Source organism: Lottia gigantea (genome assembly GCF_000327385.1).
Source record: "Lottia gigantea unplaced genomic scaffold LOTGIsca_9, whole genome shotgun sequence".
NCBI classification, from domain to species: domain Eukaryota; kingdom Metazoa; phylum Mollusca; class Gastropoda; family Lottiidae; genus Lottia; species Lottia gigantea.
This window is the reverse complement of record NW_008710950.1, coordinates 1,154,048-1,178,920: the sequence shown is the minus strand read 5'-3', so window position 1 is coordinate 1,178,920 and position 24,873 is coordinate 1,154,048. Positions and strand designations below refer to the sequence as shown.

The following is a 24,873-nucleotide window of genomic DNA, read 5'->3' as shown; positions in this document are numbered from 1 at the left end:
TCACAATAGCACAGTATCATATATACACTATAAAATATATATCATCCTATAGATACTACCAGTCTATACATAGTTATCAGGATAATATTTATTTTCTACCACTAAACGTTTTTTATCCTCACAAGTTCTTTGACGCCATTTTCTTAATTCAGAAGCTATAAACACTGTTGAGGTCAAACTTATTAAAAATACAAAATCTGGAAATAGAAAAACAGACATATTTTTATTGTCACATATGAAATGATATTTGACAAATTCTCTATTCTTTATTCTTTTTAAAACAAATTTAGGCATGGATGTTTCAGGACATAGTCACAATAATATGTTATTATAAAGTCTCATAAATTAATTTCTTAATCTCTAATGAAAAATGCAGTGTGAAATGGAATGACTGCAGCTGCATGGCATCTACTTTGGAATGGAGTTAAAGATTCTATGAGTCATAAGTCAGCAAATTTACAAAACAAAACATTTATTAATTGAATTTATTTATTTGTCCAATACAAGGGGGCTATTAGAACATGTTTGCATAGCAACTGTAGGACAAATTCAATGTATTAATTTCAATATTAGAGTATAAAGAATATGGTTAATGTTCACACAGTACTTACCTACAATACTGAGTGCTTCTGTTTGAAATACAAGTTGTAATGGTGGGAAATAAATAACTAATAATTGACCTAATATAGACCCACCAACAGCTAATAAAAATACTTTATTTGTAAACAACCCTATTTGAAATATAGACTTTGACTGAAAGATAAAAGAAAATCGTCGTTAGAGAAATTCATTACATATAACAATCATTTTAAATCAAAACAGTATGTCCACAAAATATATAGATAAAAGCAGATCAAGAGAATACTTATATGCAGTTTTGCAAATGTTTATGATCTGGCTTAAAAAGTACATGGAGTAAAATTTTCCTTTTAAAAAAAAAGTTGAAGACATACCTGTGATCTACAGCCTAAAGCATTAAACATATCAAAAAATACAAAACAGGTAAAAGTCATAGTAGTATCTCGGGGTGTTATTTTGTTATCACTCATCTAGAAAAACAGAAAAACAGTTCATCATTATTTATGTGCAATGAAGAATGTAATTTTAACATTTTATTCATAATATGTTATTCTTGACAACAAAACATAATAATGGAGGATATACCAATAAGACAATGCTATATTAATGTGGAAAGATTTAAATCTTAAAGCCGTGTTCAGATTAAAGACAAAATTAAAACATCATCTTACCTCTCTCCAGAATACCCATAATGTACCACTAACAATAATAACAGCAGATAATAGAGCATTAAATATGAGTTGTTTAGTTAATATAGGATCTCGTACTTTACGTGGTGGTTGTCTTATCACATCATGATCTACAGGCTCTACACCCAAACTATAACATAAAATAACTTATAAACCTAGAATTCTCAAACTAAAGAACTAATTGGGATAATATAAACAGCAGAAAATTTTCCAGGACAGTAGCATTCAAGAATTTTGAATTGTAAGGGATTTTTAACATGCACAGCCCAGTATATTTTTATAAAAATATTTACAGGTTTTTCCATGTGACACCCTCCAACTTGCACCACTGACAAGTGAAAGCAAGATTGATCAAAATATAAATATTTACTGACCTTTGAGCTGGAGGTCCATCCATTATGATATTAATCCATAATATTTGCATAGCATTTAAAGGATTAGGTAAACTCATAACAGTTGATAAAGCTATTAATGATAAGGCTGCCATACTCCTGCATGATAGAATAATGTATGTTCAAATTATCTTCTACAGAGTTCATCATAATCTGTATAATTTACATTTTTCTATACACATATAAAAGGTAATGATAAGTTAAAATTAAATTAATTATGCTATGCTTTAAAAATTAATGTATGATTTTTGAATAAGTTCACAATAACAAAATACTTTTGTTGTAAAAATGATGCTCAATATATCAATTGTAAAGAGTTCTAGAAAATTTTAAAAATATATATATATATATAAAATGGTAAAGATTGATTAGTAAAATTGTAATATCATATACAAAAAAAAATTCATAATAATATAACAACATCATAATCTGATTATATCTAGTGTAAAATCAACTTACGTGCTCAGTTGAAACCGTACAAAATTTTTAATGTTATAAAATATGCCTTTTCCTTCTTCAATAGCAGATCTAAAATAGAGCAAGATAAAATATATAAATAATTTAAAGTGGTCCGTAGCTTCAGGAAAAAATCTTGTCTTATTCACACGAGAAGCCTTTCTTGGCTTATTTCTCTTTAATCTAAATATTGGAAATGATATCCTTATGATGGATTTATATACAAATGTAAGATAAGCTCTTGTCAATTATGTTCTTCCTATTTCAATCATACTTACAGAATAGTAGAGAAGTCATCATCAACAAGAATCATATCTGCAGCCTCTTTAGATACATCAGTACCAGATTTACCCATAGAGATACCTATTTCTGAAGATTTTAATGCTACAGCATCATTTACACCATCGCCTGTCATTCCAACAACAGCACCATTAGATTGTAGAGCCTATCGCAAAAAATTGTAAAAGTAAATTAAAATCAAATTTCAGGTCTTACTATATTCTTTGGACCATATGTCCACAGTATAATACATATAAATATATCCAATTAACTTATTATGTTATAAATATAAAAAATATTCAAAATTTTCAAATTATTGCTAATAACTAATCCCATATGATAATATTGAAAATCTGTTAATGGTCAAATAAAACTTACTTTGACTATTTTTAATTTATGTCGAGGTGTTACTCTATAAAACACACCAACTTGGTTGATAATTTTGCGTAAATCTTTGATATCCATTTGATCAATTTGATCTCCAGATAATGAGGAGGCTCCAGATGAATATAATCCTAATCTTGCACCTGTAAAAAGACAAAAACTTATGATATAATTCAACATTTATATCATAGTTTTCAAGAATTGGTATATATTTTGATTTTGCTAGTTTTCTAAGTCTCCACAAACTCATTGTGAAATATTTAATATCAACTACTGTACATCAATACAACTTTAAAACATAGGAGAAAGTCCTATCAAAAAGTAATTAATGATTGAATGTAATGTGTGCATTCATTGGTTGATGAACTCAGACTTTTCACATGTAAATTCGAATGAATAGCAAAGCCATTCATGTTAGATTTATCAGGTAAAAATTCGGCATTCATCAACCAATGATCGCAAAAAGAAATCAACATTCAATCTTTATATTTACATTCGGTAGTGTTCAAGAATCTATCATCGTACTTTTAAGGATAAAATTATAACCATAATATAGTTATATTATTATTGTTAGAAACGTGTGAAAAAACAGCAACACAACTCCTGTCAATAAACTTTTAGCCCCGCCCCTACATACCTAGTCTTACAATGATGTATGAATACAAAGCAACACAAATAAAATAGTAAAATAGTACAAGGTAAATTTTTTACAAACGAATGAAAAACACATTTTAGAAAGTTCATCTATAACACAAACAAATAACTTAAATATTCAACACTCGGAAACTCAAATATTATATTCCATCCACTTGTGTATTTCTCGTTGAAAGTTTTTGTGTATTCATAAGCCTCATCTCAAGTTGTTACAGGAGATCACGTCATTATGTTGTCAATACGTCATTACTTAGGAAATTTGTAGTTCATCAGTAAATAAATGCAATAGGTTCACTGTAGTATGTGAGGACGTAAAATGTAAATATTGAGTGATATACTGTTTTAATGTTCTCATACCAATATACATCTATGAAAATACATCAACTTACCAACTGCTTTAGCTGTTTCTTCTGAATCACCAGTTAGCATTTTAATACTAACACCTGAGCTTAATAATGTCCATATAGCTTCTCGTACTCCTTCTCTAGGTGGATCAATGATACCAACCATACCAACAAATATTAACTTGTTCATTTCTTTACCATATGCCATTGATAAAACTATATTATAACCATAAAAATTTATATTCGTAAGTTTTTACAAAAATAAAATAGTACAGAAACATGAGAGCTAAATATATCTTGATCTTTATTCTAATAATGCTCTACAGTATCCTGTCTTACATGTCATCCAGTTGAGCTACTCGAAGTAAGTACTATACTTATATTACTTTGAATGGTCAACGAGTTTCTGAAATGATCATATATATATGTAATTCTTATAATCTACAAAAAACATTCATACATAATCATTGATAAAAATGAAATTGAAAACAGAAAACCAGCACTAACCTCTGAGACCAGCAGAGCCCATACGTGAAGCCTGTTGAGTATATTTCTGTACATTTTTCTCTGTCAATGGTTGTGTTGTACCATTATATAATATATGTGTACACATCTGTAATACTCTTTCTAATGCACCTTTTACAAAATATACTGGTTCATTATCCTATAAAACAATACAAGGGAAATAAGTACACAACAAACACAACAAAATCTAACTAGTTTGGCAATGTGATATTTTCATAACACTGGTAGATAGTGACTATTTCAGACAATGGTCAAAAGGATCTGATGGTAGAAAGTTAAACACTATCCAGGAGACTACACACTTACATTCCCAAATTTAGGTTGACATTTAACAGTCATATATTTAGTTTCTGAACTAAAAGACCATTCTTGTAGCCTAGTATATTTTTCTCGGTAATCTTGCACATGCATCTGAAAATAAATATAATACTATATTATAGAAATTTATTCAGAGATTTCCACATAACTAAAATATGATATTATCGAGGATTTGACACAAGAATAAGTCCAAAAATATCATGTACAGAGTGTTCAGACAAAATGAATAAACTCAAATGAATGAGTTTAATAATTATTGATCTTAAATGATAACAAATTTCGGTGTATGCAGCAAATTCCAAAAGACTGAGAGAATGAAGATCAAATATCAATGTTATAACATGAAAACATGTAGGAATATGATAAAAACAGAAAATCATGTCTTAGTTTAATTTTTACCTTAATTGCTAAAGCTAATAATGATCCTTCAGTAGGTTGACCACGTAAACCTTCATTTGTAATATCTGAATTATTACATACACATCCAACCTGTAAAATTATAATTTTTCAATAAATAAACTTGACATAATCAATAAAAAATGATCTATGTTATAATTTGCTACTTTTCTAGATTTGACATATAGATAGATATTATTGATAATAAATATATTAACTTACCTCAACTACTTTAGATAATGTTGATGCTCCACCTTTAGATGCTTCACCTCCAGATATAACTTGACCATCTCCATTATAACCTACCCCAGTAACCTGGAGATAAATTTCACATCTTGTATTCAAGTAATTTTGCACTTACATTTCAAATATAGGATCAAATAACATTTTTGATACATTAACGATTTTGAGTCAGTTACCCTTGCTGTTTGGGTAAACAAGACTGTAAAAAGTGATCTTGAAGACAAGCAATACCATGCAGTGAACAATGAGTGGAATTTTTCCAGGGCCATGGGCCTTATTTCATTTCATTTTTGAGGGGTGGAAATGAGATGGGTGGCATCTAAATCTGATCTATCAAACTGGTAGAAGAGAAAGAAAAAGAGGTTATGTAAACAAAACACAACACCGCTTTGCCGCCGCTTGTTTGAAGAGATAAGAACACATTCTTTCCAAGTAAATATTCCAAAGTAAGGTTTTACTTTCTCAATTCTTTAACAAAAACCTTCCTCAGTTCTGTACCATTGTCTACGTATTCATCAAAATATGTAATGGCACACTGCTTTCATTTTGTTTACGTTCGCAAACAAAGTGATTTATGAATACGTAATTTTTCTCACGTGTATTACCATGGCTCCGAGGAAGCATGATAAATAATAATAAATGGTTTGGACACAATGGTTAATGAGCATGCCCTAAACTGTTATGGAGTATATAAGCTTATACTGGCAGCACCATGAGAATCTTGATGATTGTATGAACACCTACCTCAGCTTGTTGATCATCTGATGTATATATCTGTGTAACTGTCATTTCATTCTTAGTTAATGTACCTGTTTTATCTGAACATACAACAGTCACACATCCTGAAATAAAATGTACAGAAAATTAAACTAGTAGATTTGTCTAGTTGATTTTTATTGTCAAGATAATAAGCCATTTTGTCAGATATTTATGTAATTGCAGTGTAAGTTTATACAATAAGTATATTATATATATAATATAAGCATATAATAGATCATCAATAAATAACTATTATATTTTTGGAAGAAAAATATATTTTATCATGTTCTTACCAAGAGTTTCCACGATAGGTAGTTTCTTTATGATAGCTTTCTGTTTAGCCATTCTGATAACTCCAATAGCTAATGTTACTGTTACTACAATAGGTAAACCTTCAGGAATTGCTGCTACTGCCAAACTTTAAATAAACAAGATATAACATTAGATATTGAAATGAGATATTAGGTTTGTCACTGCAGTCAAATAAGGGAACATATATCTAAAGCGACGGGTTCGCCATCCATTTGACCAAATGAACCTTATTCGCAGAAACTGGAATTTTTTGGCCAAGCTAATCAGCAACAGTGTTAACATCTCACCAAAAGTAACAAGTACATATTTAAAACTATTGATTATACAGATATATGGATTTGATTTTATTTTTAATTCACCATGAAAGTGAAATATTGTGCTCTCAAGTGAACAAATTAGTAAATAAATAAATTAGTAATAAAGACCTACCTAACACCAATAGTAAACATATCTAATAATCCTCTACCCTGAATCCATCCTATCAACATTATAACACCAATAATACAGAAGGAATAAAATGATAGTTGTTTTCCAAGAGTATCCATACTCTTCTGTAAGGGAGTTTTGGGTGCCTGAAAAAATATATATATATTTACATATTCATTAGGCAAGGTAAACAGCATAAATTGGTGCACTCTTTTTGGATCTAAAACATATGTCCAGTATTATGTACAGTGTTAAATCTCCTGACACATGTTGCATCTCATCACATAATCATAAGTAGAAATAAGATAATTAGTGTCATAACTGCCTCCACAGTGCTAGATAGAAATATAATCTCACATCTTCAGCATTCATCATTTTAAAAATTTCACCAAATTCTGAACTTTCGCCTGTACCAATAACTACACCCTGAAAAATATAACAATAATATATTCTAGAGTAGAATGTTTAATTCAAAATTACTCTCTCACAGGACTTTTTTTATGGAAAAATGCTTCAATAGTCCGGATCAAGCCAAATATACAAAGTTTTATGAAATCCTCTTGCATTCATATCTCTCATGGATTTATGGTGGTGAACTTAATTTGGAATGCAACTAAGACAAGGTTAAAGATAGCTTGCCAGGCAAGGTAATATACGCCCACTGGTAGCTTTGATTTTGAACATAAATATTTAGCAGTACAGTAACAATCACCAGTATGAAATATTCAACCTTCAGTCATACACTTTTTTTGAACTCTTAAGGGCGATACTGAATAATATTGAGTATGAGTTATTGCCCTTGTTCTTGAAAACGTGTTCAATCTTTAGCTCATGAAAACTCTAGAAGACAAATATTCAATTTTCAGCGCAATAATGAATAATAAAACCAAGTTTTGTCAAAATTCGGCAAGAATCATGCCTTATAGAGTTTTTATGAGCTACAAATTGAACGATTTTTCAAGATCAGGGGCAATAACTCGTACTAAATATTTTTCTGATTTTCGATAGGGTTTATCCTTGGGTGATTACCAACACTCACACCAAGATTCGTCAAAATCCATCAAGAATTGTGCCTTCTAGAGTGTTTACAAACTAAAAATTGAATGCGTTTTCAAGAACAAGGGCAATAACTAATACTAAATATTTTTCAATTCTTCTGATTTTCGATAGGGTTCATCCTTGGGTGATTACCAACACTCACACCAAGTTTCGTCAAAATCCATCAATAATTGTGCCTTCTAGAGTGTTTACGAGCTAAAATTGCAAGCGTTTTCAAGAACAAGGGCAACAACTCGTACTAAATATTTTTCAATTTTTCTGATTTTCGATAGGGTTTATCCTTGGGTAATTACGAACACTTATACCAAGTTTCATCAAAATCCATCAAGAATTGTGCCTTCTATAGTGTTTACGAGCGTTTCACGAACAAGGGCAATAACTCATAGTAAATATTTTTCGATTTGTCTGATTTTCAATAGGGTTCATCCTTTTCATCCAATTCATGTGGGCGTATAAAAATTGGTAAGAAAGCCTCTAGGGGTTGTATTAGTTCCTGTAATGTAATTAAATCATCTTCTTCACTTGCCATTTTCAAGATAGTGGACCACAGCCATATACGCCCACCATGGCATGCAGATGGTAAATATTCAAGATTTTGGGGCAAGGGCAATAACTCTGCTTCTAACGGTCGCAAATAGCTCAAATTCGAACTTGATCTTTTATAATATGTATACACATACCGAATTTCATTTGATTCCATCAAAAAAACTAGTTTTTAGAGCATTTACAAGCCAATGTTGACGGACGGACGGACAGGGGTGCCGACAATATACGTCCACATAGAGAGATGTGGGCGTATAAAAATCAGACAAAATTCAGATTAAAGACAGAGCTACTTAAAATGCCATCATCATGGTAATACTTGTTACAATCATGTATATTTCATAACTGCTGACATAGCAATACTACAATATTCAAACAAACAACAAACACAATATACACATTTTCACATAAAAGAAGAGAAAAAGCTCTTACCTTGCCCCTGCCACATCGTATTAGAGTACCCATAAAAGCTATATTCGTTCTACTAGATATACCATTAGTAGAACCTTTATTTAATATGTTGGTCTGTTTATTGACTGGCTCAGTTTCACCAGTAAAACTTGATTCATCAATAGACATATCTACTGCCTAAAATATAATGTTTCCACTATTTATAATCATGAATCTATAAGGTAATCATAATGTATAATATTATAGTGGAGATATAATATAAAACTTCATGCTTCGTGAGTCAACCATATAAAAACCAAGATTGACTATGTCTTAATACTAAAAATTATCACAAGAATGCAGAAATCACATCTTCACAAAATGATTGCACTCTAATATAATATGTTTATGATGCCTGAGGAACTTGGTTGGCCATAGTTATTGGGCTAGCTAGAAGTGTGCAGATTACTGATCAATCTTCTTGAACAAAACATAAAATTAACAATAAAACATGTGATAACTGTAGCAATAAAACATAAGTACTCTTTGAATTGTTACAAGTAAGATATGAAACCATAAATTCTACTGGTGGGCCCTACTTTTAGACTTGAAAATCATGACACTTTTTAATAATGACTAAATTTCATGATAAATCATAAGATAGCTTGCCAGACAATGTAATATACGCATACTGGCAGCTTTGATTTTAAATAGAAATATTCGACAGTACAGTAACAATTACCAGTATGAAATATTCAACCTTCAGACATACACTTCTTTTGAACTTTTTGAGGTGATACTGATTAATATTACCAAATGTCATCAAAATCTGTCAAGAATTGGGCCTTCTAGAGTTTTTACAGGCTGAAACTTGAACACATTTCTTAGAACATGGGCAATAACTCATACTAAATATTTTTCGATTTTTCTGATTTTCAATAGGGTTCATCTTTGGGTGATTACATACACTCACACCAAGATTCGTCAAAATCCACCAAGAATTGTGCCTTCTAGAGTGTGTACGTGCTACAAATTTAACGCATTTTCAAGGGCAATAACTGATACTTATTATTTTTTAGAATAGAATTTAAAGAATTTTGCTAAATCAAACATTTTGTTCAGCATGAAGGATCTTAACAACTTAATATTACCAGTTAAAATCAATTGAAATATGAACAAAATTATAGAGCATTACATATCACAAACTCAAATCACTGATCTACAACAAGTCAATCAGTTATATTTGTCAATCAAACTGGGTCAAAGCAAATGCAATTTGTATTCAAAAATCAAATCAAAACAGGAAGAATTACTTGGAAATATTTTAAAACATTTATAGAATCAATGATTGTTCTTAAATATATCTAATAATTGGTCAAATTAAATTGGTGAATTAAAGCAAACACATTATTTAGATATTCTTTAAAGTAAAACTACGTCTTAGAATAAACATAAAATTTAAGAATTTTAAACTTGGCCAATATATTCATCAGTAAATATACCTGGTGTCATAAATAACATAACAAGATGAAAATAATCAGATAAATCCAAAAAACTTAGTAATTATTCATTTATCGATAAATATGCAATTAACTACTGAAAAACGCTTAGCCTAATATTAAGATTAAGCTTTTTTCAATAATTACTTAGTTTTATGAATTTTCCAGATTTTACAGGGATTCTGTGGTAACTTTATGACACCAGGTAAATTTACTGATGAATATAATATACTCATATTGACCTTTTCGAGAACTTAAATTTTATGTTCATTCTAAGACGTAGGATCACTTTAAATGACATTTAGAAGTAGTTGTAATATTACAAAATAAACACATTTATGGACATACTAAAGATTTTGGTATGTGAATTAAAACATTTTTATCAGAAAAGATAGATGTATTATATATATATATATATACAAATGAATGTGAGCCAGCAAAGTAGGTCATGTAAACAAAGCTGAGTTTATTTCTATATTCTATAAAAAGATCTACATTTCTTTTTAATACCACAGCTACATATTAGCTGATCCAGGACATATACCTGTAATATTTTATTGATTATATTGATGTGTTTGATCGAACATGAATCTTATGAGCAAAAAAAACAGCTGAATTCAGAATTTAAGATAGCTTGCCAGGCAATGTAACATATCGTTGGTGACTGCTTGAAACCTTGTAATGACATATTTGGTCCTTTTTTACTGTTCGAAAGCTTGCAGAAGAGCACATCTTGTGATCAAAACCTCACATTCCTAGCTTGTTTGTAAATAAACCAAAATCACTAAATAAAACATATATCAATATTTGTTACAAAAGATTGTAAATTATCATATTCAAGGTTTCATGTTAGTTGTCTTAGTTCAAAATTAATGATTTGCCAAGTTTCTTTCAAAACTGTTATGAACTGTGGCTATTAGAGTGGTCACAAGCTAAAATCAAATACATTAACTCATATCAAACAGTGTAATTGTATATGTTGGGCTATCTTTAACTGTTAAAGAACTCATAAATATATTTCATTAATAAAAGTGGTTTCTACATTGAAAAATGCTTATGTCATATTTGCATATAGCATAATCTATTATACAACTTAGTAAATACCACCACAGCCTTAGAAAAGTTAAATCTATTATGCAGCTTAACATATCACCAGACCCTTCCGGTCTCTCTCACTAGCAACTAGCTTAATGTATTAATGAATCATAAATAAATAATTGGCTTACCTCAAATAAGCGAAGATCAGCTGGGACACGATCTCCTACACTTAAATATACTATATCACCAGGTACTAAATCACGGGCAAAAAATGTTTCGACTTTACCATTCCGTAAACTAAAAAAATATAAATGCAATGAATGGAATCAGCACCTGGACTGTGGCTTTATACTTTGATAATCAAATAGTTTTTACCCAATTTCTGTACTGATTATTATGTAACTTATAATATATCTATTATTACTTACCAATGGCATTTTGGTGGTACCAATTTTGATAATGCTTCTAAAGATTTTTCAGATCTATATTCCTAAAAAAAGAACAGTCACATCAAAAATGTATAAGATCTCCAACTTACACATTCATAACATGATTTTTAAGTTTGAAGTTTAAGAAAACCATTGGAAACTTAAGTAATAGCTGTGTGTGACAAATTCATAATTCAATCTATTAACATGTTGTTGATAAATATTGTTTCCATGGTAACAAACACATCACCTTAACTAATACTCTCCTAAATATTTTACTGTACTGTTTCAACAATCTTAGTCAATAAGCTTACTCATCCATAGCACACAAAATCAACCTTTCAGTGAAGCTCTTTTATAACAGAAAGGGCCTGCTCTTCTATTGTTGAACACATGATATTATTTCAAGATCAAATTTCTTATTCAAACACTTTATTTCTATATATCACAGGGTATCTTAAATAGATGAGTCATCATTTTAACATTCAAACGCATGGACACACATGGATTTGAAGTTTCGAATTACGAGGGTGAGCTGCGAACACTATTACTGATCAGCTTAGCTAAAAAATTCATGTTTCTGAGACTAAGGTAAGATAGCTGGCAAGGCAAGGTAATATACGCAACTGGCGTTTTGATTTTGAATAAAAATTTTACAGTAACAATTACCAGTATGAAATATTCAACCTTCAGTCATACACCTCTTTTGAACTTTTTTTGGGGCGATACTGAATATTATTACCAAGTTTTGTCAAAGATCTGTCAAAATTTGTGCCTTCTGGAGTGTTTGCATTCTAAAAATTAAATGTGTTTTCAAAAGGGTGATAGCAAACTCTCGCACCAAGTTTTGTCAAAATCTGTCGAGAATTGTGACTTCTAGAATGTTTACAAGCTAAAAATTCAATATGTTTTCAAGAACACTAACACCAAGTTTTATCAAAATCCCTCAAGATTTGTTCCTTCTGGAGCTAAAAATTGAACGCGTTCAAGAACAAGGGCAAGAACTCATACTGAATATATTTCAATCTATCTGATTCTTGGGTGATTACAAACACTCACACCAAGATAGGAAACACCTATAACCACGTTTTGTCGAAATCTGTCAAGAATTGTGCCTTCCAGAATGTTAACAGACTAAAATTGATCGCGTTTTCAAGAACAAGGGCAATAACTCATGCTAAATGTATTTTGATTTTTTCTGATTTTCAATAGGGTTCATCCTTGGGTAATAATAAAAATTCACAACAAATTTCGTCAAAATCTGTCAATAATAAACCTTCTTTGACAAGCTAAAATTAGTAAAATCAAACGTGCTTTCAAGAACAAGGGCAATAACCGATACTAATTATTTTTAGATATTTCAATAGGGTTCATCCTTAGGTGAATACAAACACTCACACCAAGCTTTGTCAAAATCCGCCAAGATTTAAGCCTTTTAGAGTGTTTACGAGCACTTCAAGAACATGGGCAATAATTCATACTAAATATTGTTTGATTTTTTCTGATTTTCAATAGGGTTCATCCTTGAGTGAATACAAACAATCATACGAGTTTTTCATCAAAATCAGTAAAGAATTGTGCCTACTAGAGTGTTTACGAGCAATATCAGTTGGAGGGACGGACAGAGATTGGTAGCAGCAATATACACCCCCCATTTAAAAATTGGTTGAACACGTGACGAATCTGTTCCCTTACTGAAAGAAAATATTGCAACATAAACATATTCCTGTCAGAACACTATTTTTATTATGTACATCATTGTCACTATAGCCTACATTGTCATGGCTGTCGATTATAGCAACAAGTATAAACAAGACTTTACACTTGTTGAGTTGTTTCTATATTAAAAGTACCTGTACTGTACTAGAATATTGTTGAAATTATTGATCAATAAGTTGATTGGTTTCAAACATCAACCATATTGAAGCAATAATATAAGTGAGAGAAAACAAATTAGGTCAGGCAAATAACATAAAGATAGCTTGCCAGACAGGGCAATATATGCCCACTACAAGCAAATTTTAACATGTTTATCGTAAGTCAAGGGCAATAACTCTGAAACCCCTTAACTGATGTTTACTAATTTTGAACTTGAATGAGATCTTATCAATATATAAATGGTTTCATCAGGATCAGATAGAAATTGTAGCCTCTATCATGCCTACAAGCACTTTTTACTAGGTTAAGGACATTCTAAAATGGTTCGTTGGATTATTACTGATTTCAAACTTGACTGAGATCTCATCAATATATAATACCAAGTTTCATCAAGATTGTATAAAAACTGCAGTCCCTATTGCACATACAAGCCAATAACTTCCATCCCATCATTACCAAATTTGAACTTGCCCGGGAGCTGATCAATGTATACATACCAAGTGTCATTAAGATCGGATAAACACTGATAGCCTCCATCATGTCTACAAGAAATGTGGACGTACAAGGAGGATAGCAATATATGTCCATATTTCCATGTTTTGAAAAATTGTGTAATCATTTAAAGCTAGCATGAAGTCACTTTAAATAGCAATTTATTTCACATGTTTAAAGTCGCTATAAGTTAACATCAAACTTAGGCGGTATAGTAGGATATATGGGAAAAAGGAATTACAAAATGGTAACAGAAATTCAGTATGGTTGCAAGCACCCATAATAAAAAAATTGCCCAAGGACAAGTTTTGTTGAGTTAAGAAAGCACCAGAAAGAGAGTGGCTAAACGTAAAAATAAATACCTGTATGCACTTTTGTCAAATTTGGCATGAAGATACGATAACTTGCAAACTTAACTGTTTATCTGATTTTGATGAAACTTGGTATGCATATTTGCGATATATCGCTGATGCTTGAATTGGCCATAATTAAACCATTTTTGTAATTTTGCCCTTGTGAATTTTTGATGTGGCTTAGTGATGTGATTGAAGCTACACATTTTATCAAATGGAACTTGGTAGGCATTTGAATATTATTTGAAAATGAAATTTAAAATTGGCTATTATTTATTGGAAAGTTTTAGAATTATTAACCTTGACTCATTGAAATGTGTTACATGTTTAATATTATCCTGGACTTAACTTAGACTATGAACACCATGTAGAGACATAAATATGTTATCCATTTTGACAAATTTAACAAATGGACTATCCATAGGATTGAAATAACCCCAGAAAGTGGGTCGAACATTTTGTCCAGTACAATTCAATTTTTGTCGGACATTTGAAATTTTGTACCAGACATAAAAAAATATGGTATTTTTAATTGAAAAATTGCATTTAAAACCCATCAATTTAGGACTGAAATTCACCGTATTCTCACCTGCAAGTGCAATACAGGTTAAACATAGTTTATGCAATTCAAATAGGCCATAAGGATTATTTATATTCCCAGTGACTCTCAGGGAACGATAAGGCTGTAATTAAATTAAATCGTATCTTGTTCAAAAGTTCTAGGAACATAAAAAAAAAACCATCGGAAGTAATAACTTCTGATTGGACATTATTTTTCTACTTTCGGTTTTAAGAATACTCGCGCTAATCATAACATCTGGCGGTGTTTATTTCACATGGTGCTTGACAATTTCCTCCTGCTCAGTGCATAATATTTGAAATCAAAGAGTGATTAGACTTCATGTAGTCTTCATATAATATATACAGTATACTCTAGGTAATCCGACATACACTGGGACCGCAAAATAATGTCGCATTAGCGAGAGTATTGGAGTACTCAGAGTTTCGACAACAAAAGACAATTCAGTTGTATACGTTACTATTATTTAATTGTTCATATTTTGAGCTACTGTACATACGTTTTTTATTGGAATTATTATTGTTGGCAAACTTTTTTAAAAATTCTTTTTTGTTTTAAAATGCTGCTTATTGTTGTTCGACGTTAACCGAATTTCATACCTAAATATTTCTGCGAAGAGCAGAATAATTCTCCAATAATTTGCTGTTTCATATCCAGAGACATATCAGTACAGGCACGCTTTGCAGGAAGAAAATTGTTAGCTTGAAAAATTTGAAAAAACATGTAAAAAAAGAATGGTCAAGTTGCATATTTCTGTTTATATGGTGTAATGAATGATACGAGTACCCATGCCATTTGGTCTAAAGAGTACACCGTTCATTAATGTTTTGACTTGATCATCCAGACCTTGCATGTCTTCTCTAGGTGCTAGTAATCTGGATGATCTAGACTATGTTATTGCCGTTCCGAACTCTTTAGTGAGGCGAGAAATGTCAATCTGTTATGCAAAAAAGAACATTTGTCAAGAACACACAACCTTGACGTCTTTTGGAATATTAACAGTCAGAATCGCGATAATTCATGAAAAACTATATTTTTTCATAGATTTGGTACCGGACAAAAATGTCCGGCTCAAACTAGATTGTACCGGACATTTGCCGAAATTGTACCGGGCAATGTCCGTGTCTGGACGCTTATTTCGAGCCTTGGACTATCCACGGGCCACCAGTGAACTGTAAACCAATTTCTATTCTAGTCAGAAAATTTACTGCATACATCTACTGTAGAGATTCCTACAATCCCCAAACCCTCAAAATAAGCCATTGCAACTATGTCTTACCTGTATAAATGCTACTGTAACAACAATTGTAATAGCCTGAAACATAAACAGAGAGACAATGATAAGAGATATTTAACGTCAAACAGTATTACAGTGAATTACAGAACAGATTTCCGAATGTATATACCAAACGACTTGTAATTGCCTATAAGCGCAATAAAAACCTTAGTAATTTTCTGGTCCGTAGTAGACTCGATCCCATTGAATCCAATAATACTTAACCCCCCTCTCTATTTTCTAGCTCATTAAGTATAATATATTCTAATCCTTATATATAGATGTTTATCTTTTCAGAACCTATTCATACTCTTTTCTTTTAGAACTGGTAACAAGAAAACTTTCATATTATAGACTTTTGTTTATTGTAGATTACTCGTGGTTTTTTTTTTAACTTAATACTAACTATGCTAACTTCACCTTATCTTGTATTGAACATTTATCTCTTTATTTGTGACCTTGGCCAGTGCTTTACATCGAAGTTTTTAGGAACTTCTTCACTCTTAACACTAGGTTGTAGAAGAATGGAGAAGAACAGATTATAGAGTAGAGAAAATAGCATACAACATAGTAGAGTGGAGGAGAATAGATTATAGAGTAGAGAAAATAGAATAGAACATAGTAGAGTGGAGGAGAATAGATCATAGAGTAGAGAAAATAGAATACAGCATAGTAGAGTGGAGGAGAATAGATTATAGAGTAGAGAAATAGACTACAACATAGTAGGGTTGAGGAGAATAGATCATAGAGTAGAGAAAATAGAATACAACATAGTAGAGTAGAGGAGAAAAGATCATAGAATAGAGAAAATAGAATACAACGTAGTAGAGTGGAGGAGAATAGATTATAGAATAGAGAAAATAGAATACAACGTAGTAGGGTGGAGGAGAATAGATCATAGAATAGAGAAAATAGAATACAACGTAGTAGGGTGGAGGAGAATAGATTATAGAATAGAGAAAATAGAATACAACATAGTAGAGTGGAGGAGAATAGATCAGAGAGAAGAGAAATAGAATACAATATAGTAGAGTAGAGGAGAATAGATCAGAGAGTAGAGAAATAAAATACAAGATAGTAGAGGAGAATAGATCAGAGAGAAGAGAAATATATGTTGATACTTACCACTGTTATACTAACAGCATCATCAAACTGTTTCATAAAAACACTTACTACTGCTGATGCCAATAAGAGTAATATTAATGGATCTTTAAACTGAAATATTGAAATACATCATTTTAATACACTGTCTTTTTTTTGTATTCATCATAAAATATTTGAATAAAAACACAATAGAAAGAAAACAATCTGATGCAAATGCAGTCTACCTTGTTAAATTTATGTTTTTTTTTTCAGGAATTATTCCTGAATATGCTTAATATGCCGCCCATCTATGCTCTAACCAAATTCTTCTTTGAGTTTAATTTATCAAAATTCTAATTTTATAAGACACCATTTAATATAGACTGTATATCAATGTTTATGTTGATAATGAATATAAATTCCTCGTTTTTAGTCAGTCAATCTGTTTTTTCAACAAAGAATTTCATTAGTAAATATTTAAATGAAGTATAACATTTGTTGCCTCATAATTCAAATCAGCATTTTAATCAGATCATTAACAGCAAACATCACTATATTAAATAAACCATTTCTATCATGGGGAAGTGTCACGTTTTATATTGAATATTTTTACAATCACTTTTGATAAGTCTTTAATACAGATACCTTGACTACATAAATAAACAAATAAATGTAGCACTCTCTGTATATGCTCCCAATCATGATACAATTCTTGAGATACTTAGCAAAACATATTTGATTAATTAAAAATTGTCAGTTTTTTTGCTTTGTGTACATGAATTTAAAAGAATTTACACGAATTTTTAGACATGTATATCCTAACTTAACTTGAAATATCACTTTTATTGTTTCTGGGCAAATTTAGTCCCATATATTTCACTAACTAAAAGTTGTAGTAATTAACCTTTACCTGACAGTTCTATAAATGTTCCTAACCTAGCCAATAGAAGATCAATAAATTCTTCATTTCTTTTGGCCTTGCTCTAGTAAAAATACAATATGTTGAATCCTAAATCAATAACTGATGAATGAAGGAAGGATACTACTTGGCAATCTTTATAAGATGCAGTCAAGACTTATAAGCCTAACTTCCTTATAGTGAAATCATATCATAACACAATAACAATCAATCAACTAATGAAGTAAGTCATAATTAACTTCAATATCAAAGATGGGTTACCCTATTTTAATTTATAATATAAGCTTATTGAAATTTTCAAATGGTCCGCTGTCAAGCCGATTTGAGTTTTTTGTTTTCTTAAAGACTTTCTTCATACACAATCATTTCTTTAGATTCAGAATACATGGATAATTCATTATAAACAACAATAGTCAAAAAGTTTCTGCTCCACCTTACTGTAAAATTACATAAAGCCATCTTTAATAAACAGTTTTCATAAGGCCATTTTGTTTTTATTACTTGGTTTACAGATTTTTTTTTTGTTAACCATGGATGTCGGAGGACGAAATAAATAAAATTAAAAAATGGACCACCTGAAATTTATTTTATATTATTCTATACTACCTAAAAATATCAGTAGCTATGGAGGGAATAAAAAAAAAATTTAAAATCGGAAAGCCATGGTTAAAGTTTTAAAAAAGATTTTCATGTTGGACTAGAACGTTTTGACCATATGTACTTGCTGTGAAATAGGCCTACAGCATTTTAAATGAGTGTTTATGTAATATGAAATTTGCCAAAGATATTCTAAGACTAACAATACTACTTTGAATCTTCTCTTCTACTTCTACATATATGGCAAAAATTCAAAAACCGTTTAACTTGCACAGAAAATAATTCTACTTTCGTTTATATATCGAGATATAAACAAGGCAGTCTATGATGAGTATGACTCATCCAGCAATAGAAAATAAGTATTCATTGCATTTTCAGTTATTAATGCAGACCCTTAAAGTTTGTTAAAATTTATAAATTATGAATAAATATTGCTTAAATAAAATACTATTTTTTAATTAATCCAGGAGTGAGTCTAGATAATAAAAATCCGTACAAGACAAGCAAAACAATTCCAATTGCCTACATATTTTTCAATAAAGTGAGTCCCCAAGTACTGCAGTTTGAGCACGTTAAAGATCCCTTGACAATTGAAAAAATCGAAAATAAGAATCGCCAACTGAAAACTGCAGGACGTTTGCATGTCCTACTCATGCTACTGTCTATGGTCAGAGTTGTTTTGTATTCAAGGGAGATAATATACCTGTCTGTGTCAAGGTCATAACACGAGAAATATTGGAAAGATAGAACAAAACCCAGAGGAATCGTGTCAGAAGATTTGTAGTCTAGTTACACGAAAATAAAAGGGGTTTTTGTATTTTTATTTCCACAACATACATGTATGGAAACGTTACTGGTCAGTGGGAACTACACCAATAAAAAAAAAACTTGCAAATAAAAATTTTTATTTTCATTTTACAAAAAGTAACGTTGGCGGATCCGTAAACCAAATAATAAAAAAAAATGGCCTTATCAATATTTCTATGCTAAATAGATTAATCTAAACTTCCCCCATTTCCTCCACTTGAAATTGTGGCTTGAAATCACCACTAATCCTCAATGGTTTTTATCTAAAACAGGTCAAAGGAATGGTTCATGCCCATGAAGTCACCGCTTGGATCTTAATTAACCATGTAGAAACCAAAGATAGCTTGCGAGGCAAGGTAACATACGCCCACTGGCAGCTGTCAGAAATAATAAAACAGTCTTTAGTGACTAAAGTACAAATTTTCTCATATTGAAGAAATTTTATTAGTTTGAATTCAATGATATATATATATATATATACCAGTTATTTATCCTTAGTAATTCTACAAAATTTTTAAAGATAGCTTGCCATGCAAAGTAACATACGCCCACTGGCAGCTGTCAGAAATAATAAAACAGTCTTTAGTGACTAAAGTACGTATTTTCTCATATTGAAGAAATTATTTATGCTGAATAATTCCACGAAATTTTTTAAAATCAATATCAATAACCCAAATACAACAAACAATTAAATCACACAGCTCTAATCAAGGGCAAAAAACAACTTTTGATGTGTGTTTACCAAGTCAAGAGCAATAACTCAAAAAATGTTCATAAAAAATATCTCTTGTTAGAACTTGTCCGAGATCTTATCAATTCCAATGATCACAACAAGTTTCATCAAAATCGGTTGAAAACTGTAGCTTCTATTGTGCTCACAAACAAAGTTTGACGCCTTTTTCGTAAGTTAATGGCAATAACTCAAAAACATTTCATCGCAAAATGCGTCAAGTTAGAACTTGTCCGAGATCTTATCAATTTCAATGATCACACTAAGTTTCATCAGAATCAGTTGAAAACAGCTTCAATCCTGCTCATGGACTATTTTTAACAAATTTCGACGCGTTTAACAAAGTCAAGGGCAACAACTCAAAAACCATTCATCGCAAATGCGTCAAGTTAGAACTTGTCCGAGATCTTATGAATTCCAAAGATCACAACAAGTTTCATCAGAATCAGATGAAAACTGTAGCTTCTATTGTGCTCACAAACAAAGTTTGGCGCGTTTTTCGTAAGTTAATGGCAATAACTCAAAAACATTTCATCGCAAAATGCGTCAAGTTAGAACTGTCCGAGATCTTATCAATTTCAATGATCACACTAAGTTTCATCAGAATCGGTCGAAAACTGTAGCTTCAATCCTGCTCATGGACTATTTTTAACAAATTTCGACACGTTTTACAAAGTCAAGGGCAATATCTCAAAAAACGTTCAAATTCAAAAATATGTCAAATTCGAACCAAGTTTTATCAAAATCAGATGAAAACTGTAGTCTCTATAGTGCTCACAAGAAATGTTGACGGACGGACCGACGGACAGGGGCGACAACAATATACAACCACATATTCATGTGGGCGTATAAAAACGGTGACATAGTGGGAATTTTGTCAAAAAAATGGATTTTGAGAACAATAGGATTACTGGATGTTATCATAGTACGCTTAAGCCGATGTAATCGGGTTGTAGCCAATTAACAATATTCTTTAACTAATTCATTTATTTACAACATTTACTATTTCAGTTTTAACAAATGTGTTACAGAATCTGCAAACTTGTATACATTTAGTACGTTATTTCTATACTGTTCTATGTTATTGGTAAGTCTTGATTCAAGTGTCTTGTATTTTCGTTTTTTGGGAGGTTGCTGCTGATCGGCTGCATACTGCACCATCCTTATTTCCATGGCATCTTGCTCTTCTTTCAAGAAATTAATGATTTCGAATATGTTGGTGTTGGCTTTTCCTACAAGTTTCTTTACACGGCTATGCCAGTCTTCTAAGTTGTTGTTGATTCTTGGGGTGTCCGAACCATAATGGTTCCATTCATGTAATCCATAAACCCCCTCCAACCATTGACTTGTAACGTAGTCTGCAAGTTCTACTAATCTGAGGTCGTCTGGCATATCACCCATGGCATTGATAAAAACATCCCACACCATATCGTATGGAACCATTGGTAATACCAAAGATGCCAAACAATGAGTGACACTGATAATTAGTCATGTTAATAAATAGTGAACGATTGTCATGAATTTATGTCACCGTTAATGAGCTCTTAACAACTTTAATCCCGTAGCGGCATAACTGTAAACCATCAAAGAAAATAAAATGGTGACTTAGTGGGAATTTGTAATTTTCTAGCAATGACTTTGTGGGAAGGCACCAAAGGAATAAAGTAATAGGCATTTTAGTATTTATTTTAACACTTGATAGAGCTCAACTCAACCATAACACTGAACAATAGCGTAAATGTGCAGACTAGACAGATCTGAAAACAGGTCATCTGATTATTACCAAATTCAAATTTGACTACAATAAAACCCATATATATATATAAATATAATGCATAAGCTTACCAATGAATACTTAGTTTCATCAAGATTGGTTATAGTTTGTAATCACTATCATATCTATGCACTAAAATTGAAATCTTTTAGTACCGGTAAGCAAAGGGCAATAACTTAAAACATCTAATAATTGCCAAATTCAAATTTACTGAGATCTCATCAATATACACACATTTCCGTGTAAGCATTTAAAAATGATAAACAGAAACCTGAACTTAAGCTGTCAGATGCTTAATTAAATATTTAGAGTACTTTACTATTCCAAGGAATTTATTTCATATTCCTTACTTTACAACACAATCGTGATATATTTCTTTACAATCCACAGAAGTTTGTACACATATATTATATCATGTTTATATAACATGCAACTCAACTCTACATTAATCTCTTTTCAAGCAGAATAATAATAAAGATTTATTTTATTGAAATAAAATCCAGTATGTGCATTTTTCATTCATCAGTAAAAGAAAATCTGTTAAGGAGAATATAACTTCACATTGTCACCAACGAAATACCAACCTAGATTGATCAGTAATTCAAAATACCTCCTTTGTGTACAGCAATCCTTTTCATTTCTACCCTACAAATGCTTTTAGCAATTCAAAGACGTGAAATCTTTTGTCCAATCTTTTAATATCATATTTCACCCCTCTACCTTAAAGATTGTCATCATAACAAGAGTTCACTCAAGCTTGTTACATAACTACCACAAATTGAAGAATATTGTCCCTGAATCTTAAATGGAAGGTCATTCAAAAAACTGAACTTTTCGGATGAATAATATAAAAATACGTAATTTACTGGTGGCTTCACAGCAAACAGAATGCAAACTTTTACAGCATAAACTAACAATGTTTCAGCATGCATAAAATAAAAAAAAACGAAAACAACATCTGAATAAACCGCAGATGTCAACTGTTCATGTATGAACATCTGGAGCACCTTTACGTTCATTAATATTTATCAACTTTACAAGAATCTTATCTTCTTTGCTTTTAGACATTTTGCATACCTTCTTTTGTCTAGATTCGGCTTTTGCCAGGTATTAAAATTTCAGATGATGAAAATATGAATATTTTTACAAAATGAAGGGTATTAGAGAAAGTGGCCATCAGAAGAAGGATACAGGCCACTCTTTAACATCCAGCAATACAATGGTTTACTGTACATGGAATAATTTTCAAGCTTCCATTAGAATCTTTAACAATATGTTAGATGTTATTGTTGGTTGAATCATTAACAACATTTGAATTATTGGAGTAACTAACTGCTAATTCTAAATCACATAGAGTTATCTCCCATTCAAAACCTGACATTGTTGAAGTTATATGTAATACATGTCATAAATTGTACAGAAGGAATCCATTATTAGTATTAATACATCTTGAAAGTTGTCAACAATCATACATGTCCAAATTCATTTTGACACCTAAGTTGTTTAAAATATTTACCCAGAAACCCAGTCAGAACAAGTTTGGCCTTATTATTACCACTAAAAAATATATTTATGGTTGGTCCTATCCTTGAATATGTATATATAGATTCATAAAAAATCATATTTAACTTTGGTCATAACTTAGTTATAGTTGACAATTATTTACATTTGTTCTAGTGGCTAAAGTCACATGAAAACATTTGCTATCATAACAAATATGTACCTATTCCAATTTTCTATAAATGAATATTAATGAAGGTAATATGATTTGCGTCATAGCCAATCAGAACTCGTTTCTTGAACTTGTGGTTACCTCATCATTCGGGAACCGTGTGCAGAAACTTTTATTCTGCACGGCTTGACTCCTATCAGAGTGTTTGGCATAATTTAGTATTTGTTAAGCCCAACTGGAATATGAGTTAAGGGCTATTGTTATTATTTAGATATATGTAGACTCATATTTCAATACTTTTAATCTTTAATAAAAGATCTTCACACCAACCATTTCTTCTCATTGTGTTAAGGGAGTTGGAGGGGACGCAAATGAATTTTACTGGATATACAAGCTTATACCAACAAATACTTCCTTTTTAAAGCAAAAAAGTATAAATAAATAATAATAAGTCCTTACCTGTCCAAGGTATTTTTTCCATAATGGTTCATCTTGTGATATTTCAAAATCATTGACACCATACAACTTTAATCTTTGTTTAGCTTCTGTTTCAGTGAGGCCATGATCCAGGCTTGTCTTTAAGATATCCGCTATTTCTTCATAATCTAAGAGACAAGCCCTTTCTGATTTAAAACTGGCCATCATGTCTTCTTTTTTGTCCTCACACTGCAAAAAAAAATAGTCTGTAAATTGATAACACATGAAGCTATTCTAAAAGAACACAGAAATGATAAATTTATCACATCTCATTGCCAGAGCACTCTATTATCTATTTCTTTATTAAAATAAGACAAAGCTTTTGTCCATTCTTTTATTTTTAAGTAGCCACTACAGTTAGGGTCTTAAGGCTAACTTTTTTTTCTTGTATCAATGACATTTGACCCATGATTACATTTGCAAACACATCTTGTACTCTAATCAACTTTTCAAACCTATAAAATATATCATTTAATTAAAAATTCTTAATTTAATGCAAATGTGATGGGCAATAAATAATCT

The 24,873-nt window shown here is 30.9% G+C and overlaps 1 protein-coding gene across 1 annotated transcript; it reads right to left on the bottom strand.

Moving 5' to 3' along the window:
• Positions 1–63: 63 nt before the first annotated feature.
• LOTGIDRAFT_211332 (hypothetical protein) lies at positions 64–24,576 on the bottom strand (the record flags this gene model as incomplete). Its single annotated transcript, XM_009068248.1, has 23 exons — positions 64–197; positions 612–753; positions 954–1,049; positions 1,251–1,398; positions 1,643–1,759; positions 2,120–2,188; positions 2,395–2,561; positions 2,774–2,922; positions 3,823–3,993; positions 4,285–4,441; positions 4,609–4,713; positions 5,020–5,109; positions 5,239–5,331; positions 6,004–6,101; positions 6,312–6,436; positions 6,760–6,902; positions 7,114–7,182; positions 8,791–8,946; positions 11,474–11,582; positions 11,714–11,775; positions 16,296–16,331; positions 17,418–17,507; positions 24,334–24,576. 23 exons carry the CDS (start codon positions 24,574–24,576, stop codon positions 64–66), a joined length of 2,769 nt encoding a protein of 922 aa, XP_009066496.1.
• Between the last annotated feature and the right edge of the window lie 297 nt (positions 24,577–24,873).